We start from the raw sequence: 19790 nt of genomic DNA on the forward strand, positions 1-19790 counted from the left end.
CCGCACCAGCACGGCGGAGGCGGCCGGGCCCGGACCGGCACCCAGCGCTGGGCCCGTCACGGACCGCGCCGGCGGCGGCGGCAGGCGGGGGAGCGGCCGAGCCCCAGGGCGGAGGCACTGCTTCCTGGATGTGGTGCGCGGCGGCGGAAGCGGCCCCCGTCCCCCTCCCGCTGCCGCCATCACCGCCTCCCTCTCCCGCCTCCTCCTCCTCCTCCGCGCTCCCCCGCCCGCGGCCGGGTCCGCGCCGCTCGGGGCCCCGCCCATGAGGCGGCGGCGGCGGCGGCGGCGGCGGCGGCGGTGGTGGTTGCGGCCGGGCCGGGGCCGGGGTCAGGCGCCTGCCCAAGGGGCGGCGGCGGGCCAGAGCTGAGGGCCCTGATGTGGCTGCGGCCGCGGCCGCTCCGCCGCCGGGAGAGGCCCCGCCCCGGCGCCGGGCCCCATGCACCCCAGGTGAGCGCCCTCGCGTCCGCCGGGGCCGGGCGACAGGGGGGCCGTGAGAGGCGGGCGGGGACGGCCACCGGCACCTCGGGCCTTGCGACGGCGGCGCGCACCCCGGCTGAGGGGAGGAGGGGCGAGGAGGGGCGGGGGTCCCTGAAGCGTTCATCGCCTCCCGCAGGCCCTGAGGCTTGGTCCCGGGGCGAGGATGGTGGATCCCTCCCTCGGGCATCACCACCCTCATCAGCCGTTTGGGCCGGGGGCTGAGGAGGCGGGTATCCCGTGCCTCGACGGGCAGCCGGAGCCTTCGGCACTGTCCTCGCAAAGCCGTCCCTGGGGGCAAGCAGGCCAGTTGACAAGGGTGGGAGAGCACGCGATGTGAAAACTGTGCAGAAACGTGATGAAAGTCGGCGACTCCATTTGTGCGGCTCAGATCTTGGGGTTAACTTGCATGAGTTTGGTGTATTTGGCCTTTTTTTCAGGGTGAGTGGTACCTTTCCTTACTGGAGTGGCAACCCAAGCTCCAGCTTTCCGTCAGTACTGCAGAGCTCGGGCCTGCCGCTTGCAAAGGGCACGTGAGAGGCTCAGGTCAGCGTGGAGGCCACTAGGTCTCGTTGCCAGGGTTGTGACCGCTGTGGGGGCAGCCGGCCTTTCTGGCCCTGCGAACCGCTGGTTAAAGCTGGTGTGTGGGCAGGCATGCTGGGGTGGGCACAGCTAAGGCCAGGCAGAGCTTGCAGAGTTGTTGACAAGGGGCAGGTGACCGTGTCCTCTTGGTGTCCCCATCCCTGTGGGCTGGTTTGGGCTGCATGTGTAGCTTGAGACCCCAGAGGACGGGTGTGCCCCAAGCTGGCATGGTTTCTCCTGAGGCTGGGATTTTTGGGTTGTTTGGCAGTCTAGTGGTTTCCACAGCTCTACAGCCACTCGAGTGGTGTGTGCCCACTTGAGTAGCTTGAGAGGTGGTTGACGGCTCTGAAATAACATGTCATCCACAGTGCCAGTTTGTGATATGTAATGTGATAGGAGCATGTGCCATGTCTGCAGAATCAGACTGAGGCAACTCTACACAGTGGCTATTACACAAAGGTGACTCTTGTCATTATTGGCCTGGTTTGAACTGATGGTGAATTAGATGTTTTGTGTCCATTACTAGTTTTAGGTGTTCTTTTCCCCTCCTCTCCCCTGACTTTGGTTTTTGAACGTGAACGTGGTATCCAGAAGTCATGAAATATAAATCAGATGCTGTTGCCCGAGTAATCGTGACACTGAGCTTGCAAATTGATCTGTGTTCACAATATTTTAATCATAGTGGCTTTGACTATAAGGAGTGACACTTTGTTTTCTGGGTGGCAAGGAAAAAGCTGTGGTCTGATTTGTCTTTTTGAACTGGCTTTTTATCCTGTTTATTGCTATCTAACATGATCAATATGTATTGATCTTGATGTGATCATAGTGTGAGTGGTTGATGTGCTTTATGCTTAGCTTTCTGAGACAGAGGTTTTATTTATTATCTGCTTTTGAGTTTGTTTGCTCAGCCCTTCCTCAGCACAGTACAGTCAGTAAACAGGAATGCTCTTGCTTCTGTTTCTCTCTCTTTTTCCCCTCTTGTCCCTGTTCCCTGCTCCCCAGAATGAATGAAATGAACTTGAGTCCTGTAGGGATGGACCAGCTGACCTCATCCTCTGTGAGCAATGCCCTGCCGGTCTCGGGGAGTCACTTGGGATTGGCAGCATCACCCACTCACAACGCCATACCAGCACCAGGTAATGGGGAAAGCTCCCACAAAGGGTATTTGCAGCTCATGCTCTGTGTGTTACCATCACGGGAATGTTTGTAACTGGGTAGCAGTGCTTGCTCTGATAGTAAGGCATGTCTTTAGCAGGTAATGAAGTGGTGTGGAATTGGGGATGGGTAAGCCATAAACCAGTGCTTATGTGGGCAAAGCAAAAGGGATGTGTGCTTACCTGGCTTATGCCTTAATGGGAGTCTCATTTTCTAATGGGGTGGTTTGCACTGTGGGTGGGTGTGTGGTAGCAGAATCCTTTGAAATACGAACTGTATCTGCAAATCTGTCTCCATCTATGTCTATCTTCACTCTGGTGAAAATAATGATTTTTCACCTGTAAAGCCAAACTGTTTTCATAGCTCTTTTTTTTAGGGAGCTACACAGACAGAAGTCCATCACAATTGTAAAGTGGAAGCAGGCCCTACGTAATGTGAAAAAAGATCTAGCCATATTCAGGCATGCCTCTCAGTGCTGTGATAACTGTGATCCTTTCTTTGAAGCTTGCCACCTTACTTTGACAGTACCATACTGTACTTCCATAGGGAGCTTCTGAGGAATTAGTAACCTCTTTGTTAGCTTGTGTGTTCATAAGCTCAAGTAGCTCCACTGAATTTAAATGGGCATTTTCTTCTCCAGGCTTGCCTGTTGCAATTCCAAACTTGGGCCCCTCCCTGAGTTCCTTGCCCTCTGCTCTGTCTCTGATGCTCCCAATGGGTATTGGGGATCGAGGAGTGATGTGTGGTATACCAGAGAGAAACTACACCCTACCTCCACCACCATACCCTCACCTGGAGAGCAGCTATTTCAGACACATTCTACCTGGTAAGTGGTCTGGTGCTGATGGATGGGAACGGGGAGAGAAATTGTTTTAAGAGCTACCTGTTTCTGTCCTGAAGCAGGCAAGACTGACTGTTTTGCAGAGCTGTAAATTCCTGGAGTTTGTCTGGAGTCTGTTGTGCCATTTACACACCTTTATTTTCAGGTCTATGTTTCTATGTATATATATGGAGAGAATTGCAGGGTATTTTCTACTTAAACTGAACCTCTGGTCAGTCTTCCTGCTGCTTTGTTTTTAAGATTAACAGAAAACAAGGCATACCCGGTTTCTATCTCAAATCGTTTTAGTTTGATAACTGCTGCTTTTTTTCCTGTTGTCTGAAGCAGTACTTGATATGTGCATGATGGTAGGTTACAGTAGTTCAAAGCTCAAAAGAGCAAGGTGTCATCCTTGTCACCATCAGGTGAGGAGTTTGGGCTCTTTCCCATCCCTTTAACCCATAGCATAGATTTTCTTCATTTTTGTTCAAGGTTGGTTTCTAAAGGCATACTGATTTCTATCTTGATTCCCCTCACATCTGTTATAGAGTATAAATGTAGAATTCTACATGTTAGCATATGAAGACACAGAAATTCGAGCTTTAAATGTAGTCCTTGTTTTGTTTTGTAGCTAAGATTGGCAGAGTGGAAGGGGGTAGATAAACTTCTTCCAAGGTCAACAACCTTCTTCAAGGTTGTTGGTTCAGCCTAGGTTGGAAAAAGAAATATAGCAGCCCAGATCTCATCAATTACTTGATGACCAGCAGCTGAACTTCCCAGTTGCTCAGAAGTAACCTTTCGCACTGCATTACATGCCTGTCCATTTTGTGGGCAAAGAGTAGAGGAGGAGACAGTGCATTTGAGGACTGAAAGTATTTGCCATTCTTCTGAGCTGGAATAACTTATGCAGAAATGGATTTTTTCTTTCTAGTCTGCTTGACATTTAGCCTGATGTTTCATAGGACTCTTCTGTCAGTCATCTTACTGCCTTCAAGGATCTTTCTTGTTCAAGCCACATGGCAGCATAGCATGCAGAAATATTTGATGCAGCTGATTAAATTAAACTGTCCATTTCTTGGCTTAGCCATTTTTAATGGGGTTATGCTGCAGAAAGAGTCTCCATACTTGCATGCTTGTAATAACGGACATGTTTGAATGGAAAACTTTTACAGAACAAATGGCTTATAGGGTTCAAGGCCAAAAAGAAACATGCAGAATCTGCAAAATCTGTTTCTGTCTCCACTGGAAGTACTGTTTACTTGAATGTGCTGATGTATTTCCTCTGAAGGATTTTTTTTTTTTTAGCTTTGTCCAACAAGAGATGTTGGTAGTATGTAAATACAGGTTAGTGTTTCTTTGTACCTTAAGTTCCAAGGTTGTTTGACATTGAGGATTTTTCCAGAACTACCAGAAAAGATGTTAGGGTTTCTGATTTAAATTTAACTGGGCTATTGTTTTAGGAGCAACAGCATACTTTTCATCTGAGGAAAGAGAGCAGATGACTCATGATACCTTTGAGAGACCTTATCGCGGCCTTTCAGAATTGCAGTTGATGATCTCTGAGATGGACAGTTGTGTCATAGAAGAAGAAAGTAGTCATTGTTAAAACTAAAATATTGAAGCAAAAAGGGTGTATCCTGGAGAACTGTTTCTACTTCTCCTAGCAAAGTTGAACGAGGGATTATCAAATGTTAGACTTCACTAGCAGTCCTTCATCTTTTGTGAACTATTTCTTGAGAACGAAGAATTACGGCTAAAATGTGAAGAACCTCTTTCTGATTCAGTCTCTGTACTCAGGAGCCTAGGTTAGGTGCTGCCAGAAACTTGGTGCTTCAGAGTTTGACAAATAGCTAGAGACTTGCTCTGTTGGATGGAAGCTTTATATTTGTTGTCAAATGATACTTTGACAAGAGTGTTGGGTTGGTATATGTTTGTAAGCCATGTCTTAGAATTAGTGGGTTTTAATTGGACATAATGTAAAGAGCGTGTCTTCAAGGATCTAGGTCTTAATGTACTATGCTGCGATGGTGGGGTATTTTTGGTCAAGATTTGAAAACTGATGTCATCTCACTCTCTTCTCTTTCCCCCTCTCATTCTATCAGGTATCTTATCGTACTTGGCTGACAGGCCTCCACCTCAGTACATCCATCCCAATACTATAAATGTTGATAGCAATCCGGCATTGTCAGTCTCCAGCAATCCCTCAGCCCTAGATCCCTACCAGCCCAGTGGAACCGTGGGGCTGGAACCAGGGATTGTCTCCATGGACTCCCGCACAGTGAACACGCATGGTGCTCAAAATCTGCATCCTAGTGACAGCCACGAGGTAGCGCTGGATACTACAATCACTATGGAGAGCGTGTCGAGGGTAACCAGCCCCATCTCTACTGATGGGATGACAGAGGAGCTTACGATGGATGACGTAGCCGGGGATCATTCGCAGATCCCAAACAGCTCCCGGAGCCATGAACCTTTAGCCGTAGACACAGTGGGGAGTAACTTGACGTCAGACGCTGTGGGACACAGTGGTGTCATTCCCATTCACGGTAGCACTTTGGAACTCCCTGTCGTCATGGAGCCCGACCACATCTCTGGGCGGGTGACAGGAATTTCGGACAGCACACTAAATGACTCCATTCATACTGTGGCCATGAGCACCAACTCTGTGAGTGTGGCGCTCTCTACCTCACACAACCTAGCTTCCCTGGACTCGGTAGCCTTGCACGAAGTGGGCCTCAGCCTTGAGCCGGTGGCGGTGTCTTCCATAAATCAGGAAGTAGCCATGGGGCCAAGTCACGTGGATGTGTCTGCAGACAATCTTGCCTTCGTACCATCCTCTCTGCAAATGGAAGACTCCAATTCGAATAAGGAGAACATGGCAACCTTGTTTACCATATGTGAGTGGGCATTTCCTGCTTTCTTGGGGTAGGGTTTGTTATGGAGCTGTTGTCTGGTGGGATGAGAGGACTCTTGTTGTTAGTCTTACAGATATCTGGTGAAAGAATCTTAGTTGTTTAACAAGTCCACAAAAGTTGGAACATCTGCTGTGGCAGATTAATCTCACTGAAACAATGGTAGCTGGAAGTAGGCATAATAGGATGTTTTAGCATTGTTCTCTTTGTATCCATCTTCCATGTTGCCTCGAGGTTGAAAAATCTGTCCTTTGCAGTGAGACTTTTGTTTTTAAATGTCACATTACGAATGACTCTGCTTGCTTTGTTAAAAAAAAACAACAAAGACCACCCCAAGCCATACATTTCATCAAATGGGTGTAGTTGTTGAGTATGGCACTGTGAGATTTTGCAAAATTTTTATTAAACTTTGAACAAGCATCATGACAATGTTGTTCTCAATAGGACCTGCTGAAAAAAAGAGCAGAGAGGGAGGGAAGTTTTTAATATTTCTAATTATTCTCAACAAAAGACTACAGTCCAGAGGTTAGTTCATCTCCTAGGAAGAGAGGAGCACTGGACATTGCACTCTCAATCCTGTCATCATTCAAGGAGTGTTGTCAGTTCTCGTTTGCTGGGACAGAGATTTGAACTTCTACCCGCAGTATGTCTGGCTTCCCGCCACTGAAGCGTAAGGCCAGCTTTTATATTCAGTTTTATTAGTTGTGGTAGCATTGCCGAGTGCTGCACTTGCACGCTATCTGGCCATACAACTGCCAGAGCCTTAAGACAAGCTTTGCCTGCAGAACATTTTTTAAGAAACGGAAAGAAATAGTGCCTTGGTTAGCAGTGGGAGGGTGCAATTTAGTGCAAAGTTTCTAGTCAGACATTTGAATTAAAATTTTTACTCTGTGCAGTAAAATCTAACTTAGAGTCATGTGGGTGTAGAACTATGATGAATTTACAGTTCCTAGAGGAAGAGTTTTACAGCTGATGCACTCGGAAGTTCTTACAAGCATCTGTTGCATGGTGAACAAATAATGATCAAAATACTGTCATATCCAACATGCTCATGGTGAAATCACTTTTCTTATTCACCCAAGTGAGATTTGATGTGCCAGCTTATTGTCACTATACTTAAAATAATCCAGAGTGATGTTCCCCATTGGTAGGATGTTCTAACAGCTATTGCATGCCTAGTGCTTTCATGTGATTTGCAAAATAGATCTTGACTTGGGAAGGGTTACATCTTAACTTTTTTTTGTTGTTTTTAAAATTCTCCTGAATAAAACATGAATTTGTGTCTGGACAGGTAACAACAAGGAGGAGGAGTTGTGTTAGAGCCTCTTGGTGGTTTTTCCTCACTTAGAAGGCAGGAGTCAGGGCCTTTTTCAGAAAACTTTTTACACTGTTCCTAAGTGGGAAGAAAAAAGTGTGCCTTTGCTGCAGTCCTAAATGTTTGTGAAACTTTTAAGTTTAAGTTAAGCCCTTTTTTTTATCATCTTTGCTTACAGTTCTGGGTACCCAAATCAGAGAAGTAATCACTGTGATCTTTCTTTTTCTTTTTTTTTTTTTCCCCCCCATTATTTGGCAAGGACAGGAATGGAAAGGAAACAGTATTTTTCGCTTCCTGTAGAATGTGGGGTTTTTATTTTCAGTTTCTTAAGAATGTATGAATCCCTAAGCCTTTCCAAAGAGAAGTGTCACATGCCAAGAATTTGCTTTTCTTCTTCTTTGACTCTCCTTGGGGCTAGTCCACGGACCCATAAGTGGTGTATGCTAGGCAATGCTTAAAAAGAACTGTTCTAAATTACTTGGGTCTGGTTGCTGTACTCCTACATGTCACCTGTGCACATGAAGCAATTCTTATATAGGCTCTACCTTTCTGAGTACCTTCCTATCTGTAATTGTGTAGTTGCTCAAACTGTACTTTGTATGGCTTCTGATTCTGGTACCCTGATGTATTAAGGGTGTGTTCCAAAAATCTCTTTAAACAAGTAATAATTGGAGCTGCTGTTTATGTCTGCTGAAGACTACTGTGATAGGGCTTTTATACTGGAGTTGGGCCATCAAGAGGCCAAAGAAGGTCTTTGTGGAGAACCTGCTTAATTAGCTGACCGTCTTTCTTCAGAAGAATGACTTTTCAGGAGGGTGGTTGCTGAGTAGGTGTTGGTTGCTCCATTCACAGAAAATTAAAATTATGTAATTTTTCTAGATGAGAGCATCTTATGCTGTACTTTTTCCCAAATTTATTAAACGGATGATGTTTAGTGGTTTATTTTTCAACAGTACTTATGCTGAATGACAGATTGGGAAAGTGATGCTACTGATTCCTCTTGGGCTTTTGTTTTTGTTCCACTCAGTGGTATTCCACAGAGGAGTATTTTGTGAGTTTATTGCAGTTGGTCCTTCAAAAGTAGCAGCAAGGTGAGGTTTTTGCTACTGTGAAGATTTGCATGTTCTCTGAATTTAAATGGAAATAAGGGGATTTGTGCGTTCAAATTGGAAAAAAATTAGAAGACCTTGCTGTTCCTTTGCAGGAATATCCTTGAAGTTCTACATGCAAGAAAACTCTTGTGTTCCTGGTAAATTCCAAAACCATAACCAGTTAGAAAGAGTTTGGTTTGGTATGCCTTGGATTCTTCTGCCAATAAAGGTCATTTCACTTGTGATCAGAGAGAAAATGGCTCTTCCATCATCAGCATTACTGCCAGCTCTGGGGAGACTACCATCCATTTTGCAGTAGTTTTGATGAAGAGTGGACTCTGTCCCATTGCTAGATTGCCCCTGTAGGAAGAGTCTAGGTGATTAATTTGCCATCAGGAAGGCAAGTGGACATCCTCGCGTTTGATCTGAATTGGATAGGAACAGTGACATGTAAGTCGGTGCCCATCTGACTGTGATAATATGGTTTATGTTCTTCTCAGTAAAAGCTAGTAAAGCGGATGAGTTAAACCAGATAGAAGCAGACTTTGGCAAGACCTGAGCTGAAACATACTGGCAAGGAGCTGATTGCACATAGGGTCTGTGGCATCTTTTTAACCCCTGTTGTCCCTTCTTCTCCTGCAGGGTGCACACTGTGTGACAAGGCATATCCATCGGACTGCCCAGATCATGGGCCCGTCACCTTTGTCCCTGACACCCCAATAGAGAGCCGAGCCAGGCTTTCTCTCCCTAAGCAGCTTGTCCTCCGGCAGTCTATCATGGGAGCTGAAGTGGGTAAGAATCAGATTACTCTATATTTCTATGCAGCAGTTTAAAATACATTCATTGTCTGAAATCAAAAACCATAGGGAATTTAATGTGGGAAAGAAACACTGCGATAGAGAGGTGGTTCCCTCTTCTGTAATCACCCTGACTTACACTGTGCAAGAGTTTCTTGTCCTCTGGTTGCTGCTTAGACTTCAGCTAGACTCTAGGGGTGCTGCCACAGACCGTTACTGAAACGCTTGATAACATCAAGCACAAGCAAGGTATGGTGTTTATTTTTATTGTGTGCTAAACAGCCCAGGCACAGCTTTGATAAGGAAATGTTACAGCAATTGGAGTTTGGGGGAAGATAACAATAAGAAATAATGGAGGATATTTCTGTCTGCTTGTTCATCAGCTTGTTATGCTACCTGTGGGTCTTCTGGATACTCTCACTGGAGAACTGATCACGAGTACCTCTTCTTTTCTCCTCCCCCCCCCCCCCCCCGCCTTACATTTGGCATGTAGACTGTGACCTTGTCATTGGATGTGGACCTTTTTACTGTATTTCACACCATTGTCACCTGGAAGTCGAAGAGTACAGTGCAATACCCTAAGGATCTGAAGGCTAGAGAAGAATGTGATTATTTGGCTTGCTTAGCGATGCTGCTTGTTGAGAGTAGATTACATCTGTTCTTTTCAAGCTGCACTAGTTTCCAGTTTATTCCTAAAAGCTATTCAGTGTATTCATGTAGACCTATATATATAAATGTTTAATAATAAATAATATACACGCAGGAAACCCTCTGCCCATGACAGAAATACAGCTGCCTCTGGGGAGAAATGCAGAAGCTGCTTAACAATGCCCAGCAACAATTCTGGAAATTCCTGGGGATTAGGTAGGCGAAATGTAGTTACTGAAACTAGTATTTTCTGCTTCTGCAGAAAGTGCCATGAAAACTTTAATTGGTACAAGTGGCTAGGATCTTAGTTTTATAGCTTACTAAAAAGTAAATTACTTGCTTTTGACAAACAAAATAAATATTTGTAAACAAAACAAAGCGGCTCCCAATAGTGTCATGTGGTGGTGGTGGTTCTTGTCTCTGCTTTAGGTGTGTTTCACATGTGAAGTAGAAGCTTTGATGATCTTTTGCTTAGATACTACCCCTGGAGAGTTATCTCATAAACCTCCCACCTCTTTGTTATGCACGATTAGTTGTTTAAATAATTGATTTCTGCAGATTTTGGTCTTCTACTGATAGGTGTGTGGACACGAGAAACCATTCCTGTAAGGACTTGTTTTGGACCTTTGATCGGGCAGCAGAGCCATTCTCTGGAGGTGGCTGACTGGACAGACAAAGCAGCTAGTCACATCTGGAAGGTCAGTGGATGTTACAGCTCATAGAGTCTGCAGCCATGCCTTTATCTGGGGAAAGCCACTGCATGACACAGCAGCTTTAACATTATCATCCTTGCCAAAAATGAAAATTAATGCGGTTTGATTGTTTAATACTTAATATCAGCATAGCAGAGCTGTATGCCAGGTAATATGCTGGTAATCAATCCTGAAGTACAATGAACTGTAATGCCTTTTCTTTTAAAGGGCTGTATGTGGTTTCCAGTATTTGTGTGGAGTTGCAGCAGAGATTGTATATGAATTACTAGGCAGCACTTGTTTGTTTGTTTTGTATCATTGTTTATTGAAGGTTCCCCCAGGTGATGAAGGATTTGTTTTAGGAAAGCTGCTTTAAAGCTTTCTTTTTCACATCATTTCATGTTCAGGAAGTAGTATTGATCTATATAAATAAAACATGTACTGTTTGCCCAGATACTATTATTCACAAGACTTGGTTTGTAAGGAAAGCAGCCAAATGCATTTCTGCTGGGAGCTGAATGTGGTGTGTGGGAAAGATGCTGATAAACAGTTTTTCTAGCCTCCTGGGTAGCAGAGAGGTCAAGATTCCTGTGTGAAGGGGAAAATATGGAGTAAGAACAGGGCTGTGGTCTTGGCAATGGCAATGGAGACCTCCTGGCTCGTTCTAGGTAAACACATCCTCTCTTAAAGAAAATAGGTGGCTTCCACTGCATTTGTTGCTGTGTTTTGTCCTAAGATTGCTTTTGTTTTTCCTGGTAGATCTATCACAATGGTGTCCTGGAGTTCTGCATCATTACAACTGATGAAAATGAATGTAACTGGATGATGTTTGTACACAAAGCTAGGTGAGAACTACCTGTACTGTGCTATGTAGCTTGGAGTCTGAGCTGCAGGCTCATAGGAGGCTGTGCTGGAGAATGTGCACTGCTGCACGGACTTCCCAGATGGGTAATGAGCTCGCGACCAAGGGACCTTCAGGAGTTATCCTGAGCATCTCGGACTGGTGGGGAGAATGAAAAAGGGCACCCAGTGGAGAGTGTTATGGGGAAACCAGTACGCATGCTGTAGTAAAACAGCCCCAAACCTGCCCACATACTTTGTTTCCCTTGTTGTAAAGCTTTAAACCAGGTTCTTTTTGTATTAGTTTACTGTGTATTAGCTTGTTATTGCCTCCGTCCCATTCCTTTGGAATACATCAGTGAAGATGTTGATTGTCTTTTTGATTTTAAAACTTTATTAGCAAAGTGTCCCTGGGTTCTTTTGACCAAGTTCCAAGCTCTTACAGCTCACAAGAGCTGTCTTTGTGGAGCCTCCAATGAAAACTATGCAGTCTGGCTTCAGTATTGCTCCATACACAGCCCATGGAGAAGGCTGAACCTTTCCTATTGCTCTGTGACACAAAGTAGGTTTCCCCTGCAATTCATTTCATTGCTCCCATATGCAGGGGTCAAGAAGTTAATGCTTCATCTCCCACTGGGGAGGAGTGGGGCTGTGGGGCAGAGCTTTTGCTCATTTCAGATACTGGGAACAAACAAACATATGCAAGATACAACTTCAGAAGATGAATTATCACATCTTGGAAATGCTTTTTGAGAGTTATTTTTGAACATAATTTTGCTTTAAGACTTTACTGATACTTATTTCTCCCTCATGTGTTCTCTATTTTTTAAGGGTGTTAATATGAAAAATATATATATTTTCAAAATTTCTTAAAAGATCATAAACTCTCTTCTCTCAGCCCACTCCAATGTCTATTAATAATTTTCTCAGCAAGATATCACAGTGGTGTGAAAAAATATATCATTTGGTGGTGCAGACTGACTCTCAAGGTCCTGTTTTCCTTTAATAAAGAAGGACAGAAGTGACAGACGTGAAAGTTTTTATAATGTCCTGACAAGCATTGAGGTTCTCCCTATTTATAGGAATTTCCTTTTTTTATTTTCCTGTCTCAAAAAGTCATTATTTCTGAGGACCTTTTTTCATAACTCTTGTTATTGCTTTAGGAACAGGGAAGAGCAGAATCTGGTAGCTTACCCTCACGATGGAAAAATTTACTTTTGCACCTCTCGGGACATCCCACCTGAACACGAGCTTCTATTTTATTACAGTCGGGACTATGCACGACAGCTTGGTAAGTAAGTGCTCATCTTTGTTGGCTTTGCAGGGAGTACACAGCTTGAATTCCCTTTTAGTGCCATCTCTGGGCACTGTGACTTGGGAGTGCATTATGTTCCTTCTCAGTTCCTAGGGGTGACTACAGGAGTACCATCGTTTAAAAGGAGTATTTCACTATCTAGTTCCACTGATCAGGAGTAAAAGAAGACGGCAGTTTCAAAGAAAAAGGGCTGTTTTTCTTCTGTTTATCCATCTGGTACTAAGGGAGTCTTACTAGCTGAAGATGTTCCTATCCTCCCCCACGTTTGGTTGTGATAATTGAGGTTTGGTGGAGCTGTGCTCACAACCATTCCAAAGTTTGGCCCCTCAAAACGTTTGAAATGGCCTACATAAAAGAGATGAAAAGCAAGCACTGGAGCTGAAAGGAATGGGAGTGAATAACTGCAGCTGGCTTTGCTGCCACAGGCAAAGCGTTAACATGGCTCACGCTCTGTTAGGCCTTGTTGTCCTTGTTAAAAGTGATGCTTTTGTGCCTAAAGGTGTCCCCGAACATCCAGACGTGCACATCTGCCACTGCGGAAAGGAATGTGCTTCCTATGCGGACTTCAAGGCCCATTTGAGCAGTCATATCCACAACCACCTTCCCAGCCAGGGGCACAGCAGCAGCCACGGGCCAGGCCATGGCAAGGAAAGGAAGTGGAAGTGCTCCATGTGCCCCCAGGCTTTCATCTCCCCTTCCAAGCTTCACGTCCACTTCATGGGGCACATGGGCATGAAGCCACACAAGTGCGATTTCTGTAGCAAAGCTTTCAGTGATCCTAGCAATCTACGGACACACCTCAAGATACACACAGGTAAGAGTTGGGGACTTCACAGAGATGCCTGTGCTAGTAAAACATTGGGGCAGGACCCGTTCTCTCCGATCCTTTGGCCAGTTAGCGGGCATAGCTTGTGTCCATAAATCTAAGCTCTTAGAAACATAGAATTGTAGAATGTTTTGGGTTGGAAAGGATCTTTAAAGGTCATCTAGCTCAACCCCCCTACAATGAGCAGGGACATCTTCAACTAGATCAGGTTCCTCAGAGCCCCGTCCAACCTGACCTGGAATGTTGCCAGGGATGGGGCATCTACCACCTCTCTGGGCAACCTGGGCCAGTGTTTCACCACCCTCCTTGTGAAATGTGTCTTCCTTATAGCTAGTCTAAATCTACCCTCTCTTAGTTTAGAACCATTATCCATTATCTGGTCACAGCAGGCCCTGCTAACAAGTCTGTCCCCACCTTTCTTATAAGCCCCCTTGAAGTACTGGAAGGCTGCAATAAGGTCTCCCCAGAGCCTTCTCTTCTCCAGGCTGAAGAACCCCAGCTCTCTCAGCCTGTCCTCATAGGAGAGGTGTTCCATCCCTCTGATCAGTTTGGTGGCCCTCCTGTGGACCCACCCCAACAGGTCCATGCCTTCCCTGTACTGAGGGCTCCCAAGGTGGATGCAGTACTCCAGGTGGGGTCTCACCAGAGCGGAGTAGAGGGGGAGAATTGTCTCCTTTGACCTACCTTTCTAAGAATAGCAGCATCCTGACTGTCTATAGGAATGATCTCTAGTCCATGCTGACCCCAACTATTGCCTGGGCGCTGCCTGAGAGCACTGGTTGGCATGGGATAGGACCGCGCTAGGTTCAGTGGTGTGGGTGCTTAGAAGGTACGTAGACCTGTGTTCTGGCTGATTGTGCCACATCTAAAAGCATGTGATGAGTTGAAGTTGATTACAGTTGGGAAGAAGTGTTGGCCTTCATCTGGGAGGCAGAAACCTTTTGTTCCACTAGCAGATTCAGTGCTGGCAGCTATGATAAAAAAGGGGTTGTCTTCTGCTCATGAGAAAAAGCCAACTGGGTTTGAGAGCTTGTAATGTGGGCAGTTGTCCACTTAAATATGGGGCTGAGATCTTTCCCCTCTTTCCTACTTGAATTGTTTTTCATCTTAAGGAAAGAGCACAAGACTGAAATTGGTGACTGTGGGGTCAGACTGATGTGGATAAGGCTCAGCTCTGTCACTCATCGAAACTTAAGTCTGAACATGCTGTTGACTTCTGTGGGCATGTAGGGTATCACTGGAGGCTTTAGGGATAAATGGAGAATTGCCAGCAGATCAGTGAATGAGCAGTAAAAGAGGAAAACCAAATAGTGAAAGATTTTTCAGCTGTGTAAGAAGACAGGAAATACAAAAAGGCATGGATTTAACAGAGTGAGTATAGGGGAGAGGTTAAAGGCCAGCAATAGACAGTGTGGATATTTTTACCTCCTTTTTTTTTAGGAAGGTTGAAATAGCTATTGGGAATCACAGAATGCAAATCACAAAACTGGAAAGGGAATAGAACTGGGAGTTAGTGCACTTGAGTCAAGCATAGGAAGCAGTGGGCTCAGTAGTGAGGGGTTTTAATAAACTTATCAAGTACAAATGTAGTGTACACGACAACAGAATAGTCAGTGGGATAGGGACGCAAGTGGTATTCAAACTTAGGCTGGATTCAGCGGTGTGCACAGGTTTTGAACTATTTCTGGCAAAGAACAGTGGAAGAACTACAGATAAGTAGAAAAACGGGATAAACCATAGCAGTTACCAAAGAGCCAGTAAGCTTTGTACCTGTGTGTTTGTTCGATAAGAGAACTTGTTTTCCTAGACAAAGGCAGTGCAGTGCATCAAATGTGGTCAGGCTCCAGTAAGGCATCAGATAGTGTTCTTGTGGGAAGTTAGTGGACATGGGGATGTACTAATGTGCCGTAACTAGATGGCTACCATGGTTACTATTAAAAAGGAAGCTACCATTATTTTTACTCAAGAATTCATCTTGCATAAGCCTAGTCTTGCTAAGTGTTTGCCTGAATCCCTTTGCTGGAAAACTTACAAGTCTACTGGTGATGTTTTGATATGCAGAACAGGCAGGCACAGTTGGTGTAGACAATAAGCAGAAAGCCTGTCTTACAGGAAAGGCTGACTGACCACAAGCACTGGAGGAAGAAGAATCAATAGCGTTTAGGACAAAGTGCAGAACAGTGCATCACATGAAGGGCTCAGTGGTTTGAAACAGTAGCATGTGAAGTGGATGTTTTGGCTTGCGGGCATGGGGTGGGGGATGAAAAGCTTTGGGAATGACAAATGAAGTCAGATGCCTGTTTTTTGCATAGCTAAATCTCAGCTATAACTAGGTAGGCTCTTATGCTGCGTCTGAAGGAACTGCAGGAGGAAAGAGGTCCTGTTCACAAAGAATCTGCCTTTCTTCAGGGTAAAATTTTATTTTTCAGAAGTGGTCAGGCTTGTCTGCTTACTGTATTTCTTGGGATGCTGACTGTCAATTTGTGGGTGTACATATGTAATCCTAGGTCAGAAGAATTATCGCTGTACCCTCTGCGACAAATCGTTCACCCAGAAGGCTCACCTGGAATCGCACATGATCATTCACACAGGGGAGAAGAATCTGAAGTGCGATTACTGTGAAAAGCTGTTCATGCGGAGGCAGGACCTCAAGCAGCATGTACTCACTCACACACAGTAAGTGGTCTCACAGGATGTGTTGGACTGGCCAGTGCAATGAAGCTGAACAGCCCAAGAGAGAATCTCCAGTTTGCAAATCATAGAATCTTTTGGTTGGAATGGATCTTTAAAGGTCATCTAGTCCAACCCCCCTGCAATGAGCAGGGACATCTTCAACTATCAGGTTGCTCAGAGCCCTGTCCAACCTGACCTGAAATGTTTCCAGGGATGGGGCATCTACCACCTCTCTGGGCAACCTGTGCCAGTGGTTCACCACCCTCCTTGTGAAATGTGTCTTCCTTATAGCTAGTCTAGATCTACACTCTGTTAGTTTAAACACAAATAGTTTGGCCTAGGGAGTATAGGCTTATCCTCTAAAATGACAGGGGAGTCAGTGTGGACAAATTCCTTGTTACTGTCTGAAGTTGTCCTATTCTAGTGTTGGCAGTATTTTAATGACACAGTAAATTCCAGACATGTACCTTGTCTTGTGAAGCAGCATTCTGAAGTGTTCATCATTTTGAAGAGAGACTCGGTTAGTTGACTGACTTACATTTAGTTCTCTGCTGAGAACTGCTTCCACATCCCAACGTGACCATGAAAAATCATAAACTCCCCAATGCTGTTCTCACCAAGTAGCTTGTTAGTGAAGCCTCCCTCTCTTTGCACCAGGGACAGTGCGCAGCCATTCCCCAGTCCTACTTCCCCCCAGGTCTCCCTTCATGCATTTGGTCTCCTCCTCCTCCTGCAAGGAGATGCCCATGGTTGGGGCAGATCCTCACCCCCAGGTCCTCCAGTTACCTACAGGTCTCTCCTAGCCCCCCAGCTCTCTGCCAGGCCAAGTCTTTCCTTCTGCTGTGAGACTCTCTCCATCCTGTTTAGTTACTCCACATCCAAAGTCCTCCCTTAAAGGCTGCTTGCCCAAAGCTAGTCCCTCTGCTTATTTCGTTTTCAGCATCTGGTTCTTGGAATCGATTGCTGCTTCTGCCGTGCTGCCTAGGAGACAGCGTAGTGCAGCTAGCATGAACAAGTGAGAGGCAGACAGACTTGCTTTGCTGCTTGTTCTAGTGGCCAGAGCCAGGAGCACTACTGCTGGGAGGTGTTCTGCACAGTCATTTACAGAATTTGACTGTTGCAGTCTGGTAAGCCTCTGCTTAGCATTTACAGACTGAGCATTAACACTCAGCAGCTTTGTTTTCTTTTTTGTTCTTTTTTACCCCGTGCATTTATGCAGGGTTGGGAAGGAGGGAGACTGACCTTTCCACCATGGCAACGTCACTGCCCTTGCCAAAACACGGAGCTTAACTGGAGCTTGGTCTCTCTTACTCAACAAACAAACAAACAAACCCCATGTAGAATTCTTTCTTCTTTAATTTACCATCAGGAAAGAAAAACGGTTGCAAGCTAGCAGTTCATCCAAAAAGCCTAACTTTTGCCAATGATGTTGGGATGGGGGAGCAGAGAAGAGGCTTGGTATACATACACTATGTGAGAGAAAACTGAGCAGTATTCACAGTTTAGTGCTGCAATAGTGCTGTTATTTTGGGTCTGCTTCTCTTTCAAGTATATTCAAAGTAAGATTTAGGAGTAAGACTGACCTTTTCACTCTTCCTGTCACCACCAACCCACTATTTAATCCAGTATCAGCTGTCTTGCGGCAGGAGCAAACTGTAACTTTTTTATGTCTTGCAGAGAACGGCAGATCAAGTGCCCCAAGTGTGACAAGCTGTTTCTGAGGACAAATCACCTGAAGAAGCATCTCAATTCACATGAAGGAAAGAGGGACTATGTCTGTGAAAAATGCTCTAAGGCTTATCTAACCAAATACCACCTCACTCGCCACTTAAAAATATGTAAAGGCCCCACATCCAGCCTGTCAGCCCCAGAGGAGGAAGATTCGGAGGAGGAATTAATAGACTCTGTGAGGACTGAAGACTGTAGGATTAATAATGGAGTCTATTCAGCAGGTGATGCCCTCTCTGGACACAAATGAAGAGGAGAGAGAGGGAAGTTTTCTTGGATGTTAAAACTGGGGAAGGAAAAAAAAAACCTCTTCCTTGTTTCCCCAGTCAACAGTGTATGTCAAATGAGGAGTTTTCCTTCTGTTTTGGTCTCCACACTACCACCGCTTAATAAACTCTCTAGCCAGAACACTGAATGCGAATGGATCATGCACGTACAAGTGAACAGTTGCTAAGAAGGAAAGGTGAGGCAAGGAGAATTTTTTTCACACACACTGTGCATACTTCTTTTCCAAATCACTCAGATTAATCCATCCAGTGCCAGGATACATGACATACCTTGTATAGCCCTGTGAGTAAAGAGCCACAAACCAGAAGTGAAGTGATTGCAGTGACCTGTAAGCCAACTGTCCTTAACTGCCAAAGCCATGATAATAAGAAAAACAAAAAAAAAATGGTGGTAGCAGACCATGCATTTTTCTTTTTAACACTTTTTAACTGAAGGATGTAGTTCGGCACAGAGCAAAGACTGTCAATGCTTAGGTTTCCTTCTAAAAATAATTAAAAAAAAGAAAGTGAGTGAAATCAGCATTTGCAGACAAAGCAGTTATCCCATGACGGAAAATAAAGAATCGGCTTTTGGAGAACAGTTATTGCCTCTTCTCACTCTAGTTCACTAGACCATGTAAGCAGGTGAAGAGGTAAAAACTGTACAGACTCAGTAAGGAAGAGGCTTACAGATGATCAGACAGTGTTTACAGTATATATCACTTCTTGTGCTGTAAACCTTTTACCACCTAGAGTGATGGGAGGGTTTGCTGCTACTATTATTTATGGAATGAAGATGTATTTCATTCAGTTGTTTTCTTTTAAAAAAATTAAAAATGTGGCTCTTTCTTCTAATGTTCTTTTTTAATATTTACACATTCTGAAAAAAAGAGAGTCCTATCTCTGCTAATGCTGCTAAGAAAGAGAAATAACCCCACTTTTTCATCATTTGCCTCTCCCTACCTTTCCTGGGACAAGGTAGTGGTAGGGGCATCTCCATGAACAGGTGCAGCTAAGAATTTCTCTTTAAACGTTGTAGATTTGGTGTATGGCTGCTCTGGGTGTGCCGCAAAAGCACAGTACACTGAGCTCTGTTCTCTGACAAGGCAGCTGAAGGTTCACCTGCGAAAAGAGGCTCCAGTTCTTGCCCTAAATGACTTAAGTTCAGCTATACCTGTCCCTGTACGTTCTATGTCCTAGAGAGCTCCCTGGGCTTTTCAGACCTGAAAAAACACATAATGCTTGTCCTCTGAGATGAGTAAAGCTGAATAAAAAGCTCCAGAAAGACAGGTTGAGGGACTTTGTTTAGTCAACAGAAAGATGTGTTGGTTGCTTCAACCATTTCTTCCTAAAACAAAAAGCAACATCTAGAGCTACAGTGCCAATTAATGGCAGAGGTAACAGAAATTCCTACCCTCAAAGAGCTTAACATGAAGTGTTTATTTCAAGTGAAAGCTTTGAAAAACTTGCAGCTTTTCAGTGGAGAACACTTGAAGAGAGGTGGTTCTGGTGCTTTCACCTTAAGCTTCACAAAAGCAGTTGTTGTCCATGCATTGTTTACTATTGCTTGGCAGAGAAAGGATTTGGACAGAAATCCCAACACATCCAAAATATTCTTGGTTCCTGCAGAGCCATGCTAAACACCTGTCACCAGAC

General features: G+C 44.8%; 1 protein-coding gene across 1 annotated transcript; it reads left to right on the forward strand.

Annotated features, from left to right (window-relative positions):
- Positions 1 to 433: 433 nt before the first annotated feature.
- PRDM4 (PR/SET domain 4) lies at positions 434 to 18118 on the forward strand (the record flags this gene model as incomplete). Its single annotated transcript, XM_082006731.1, has 11 exons — positions 434 to 447; positions 2059 to 2192; positions 2852 to 3037; positions 5134 to 5928; positions 8992 to 9141; positions 10374 to 10492; positions 11246 to 11331; positions 12490 to 12617; positions 13141 to 13455; positions 15975 to 16143; positions 17818 to 18118. Exons 1-11 carry the CDS (start codon positions 437 to 439, stop codon positions 18116 to 18118), a joined length of 2394 nt encoding a protein of 797 aa, XP_081862857.1. The 5' UTR covers positions 434 to 436.
- Between the last annotated feature and the right edge of the window lie 1672 nt (positions 18119 to 19790).

The sequence above is a fragment of the Phaethon aethereus genome (genome assembly GCF_964289735.1).
Source record: "Phaethon aethereus genome assembly, chromosome: 1".
NCBI lineage: Eukaryota > Metazoa > Chordata > Aves > Phaethontiformes > Phaethontidae > Phaethon > Phaethon aethereus.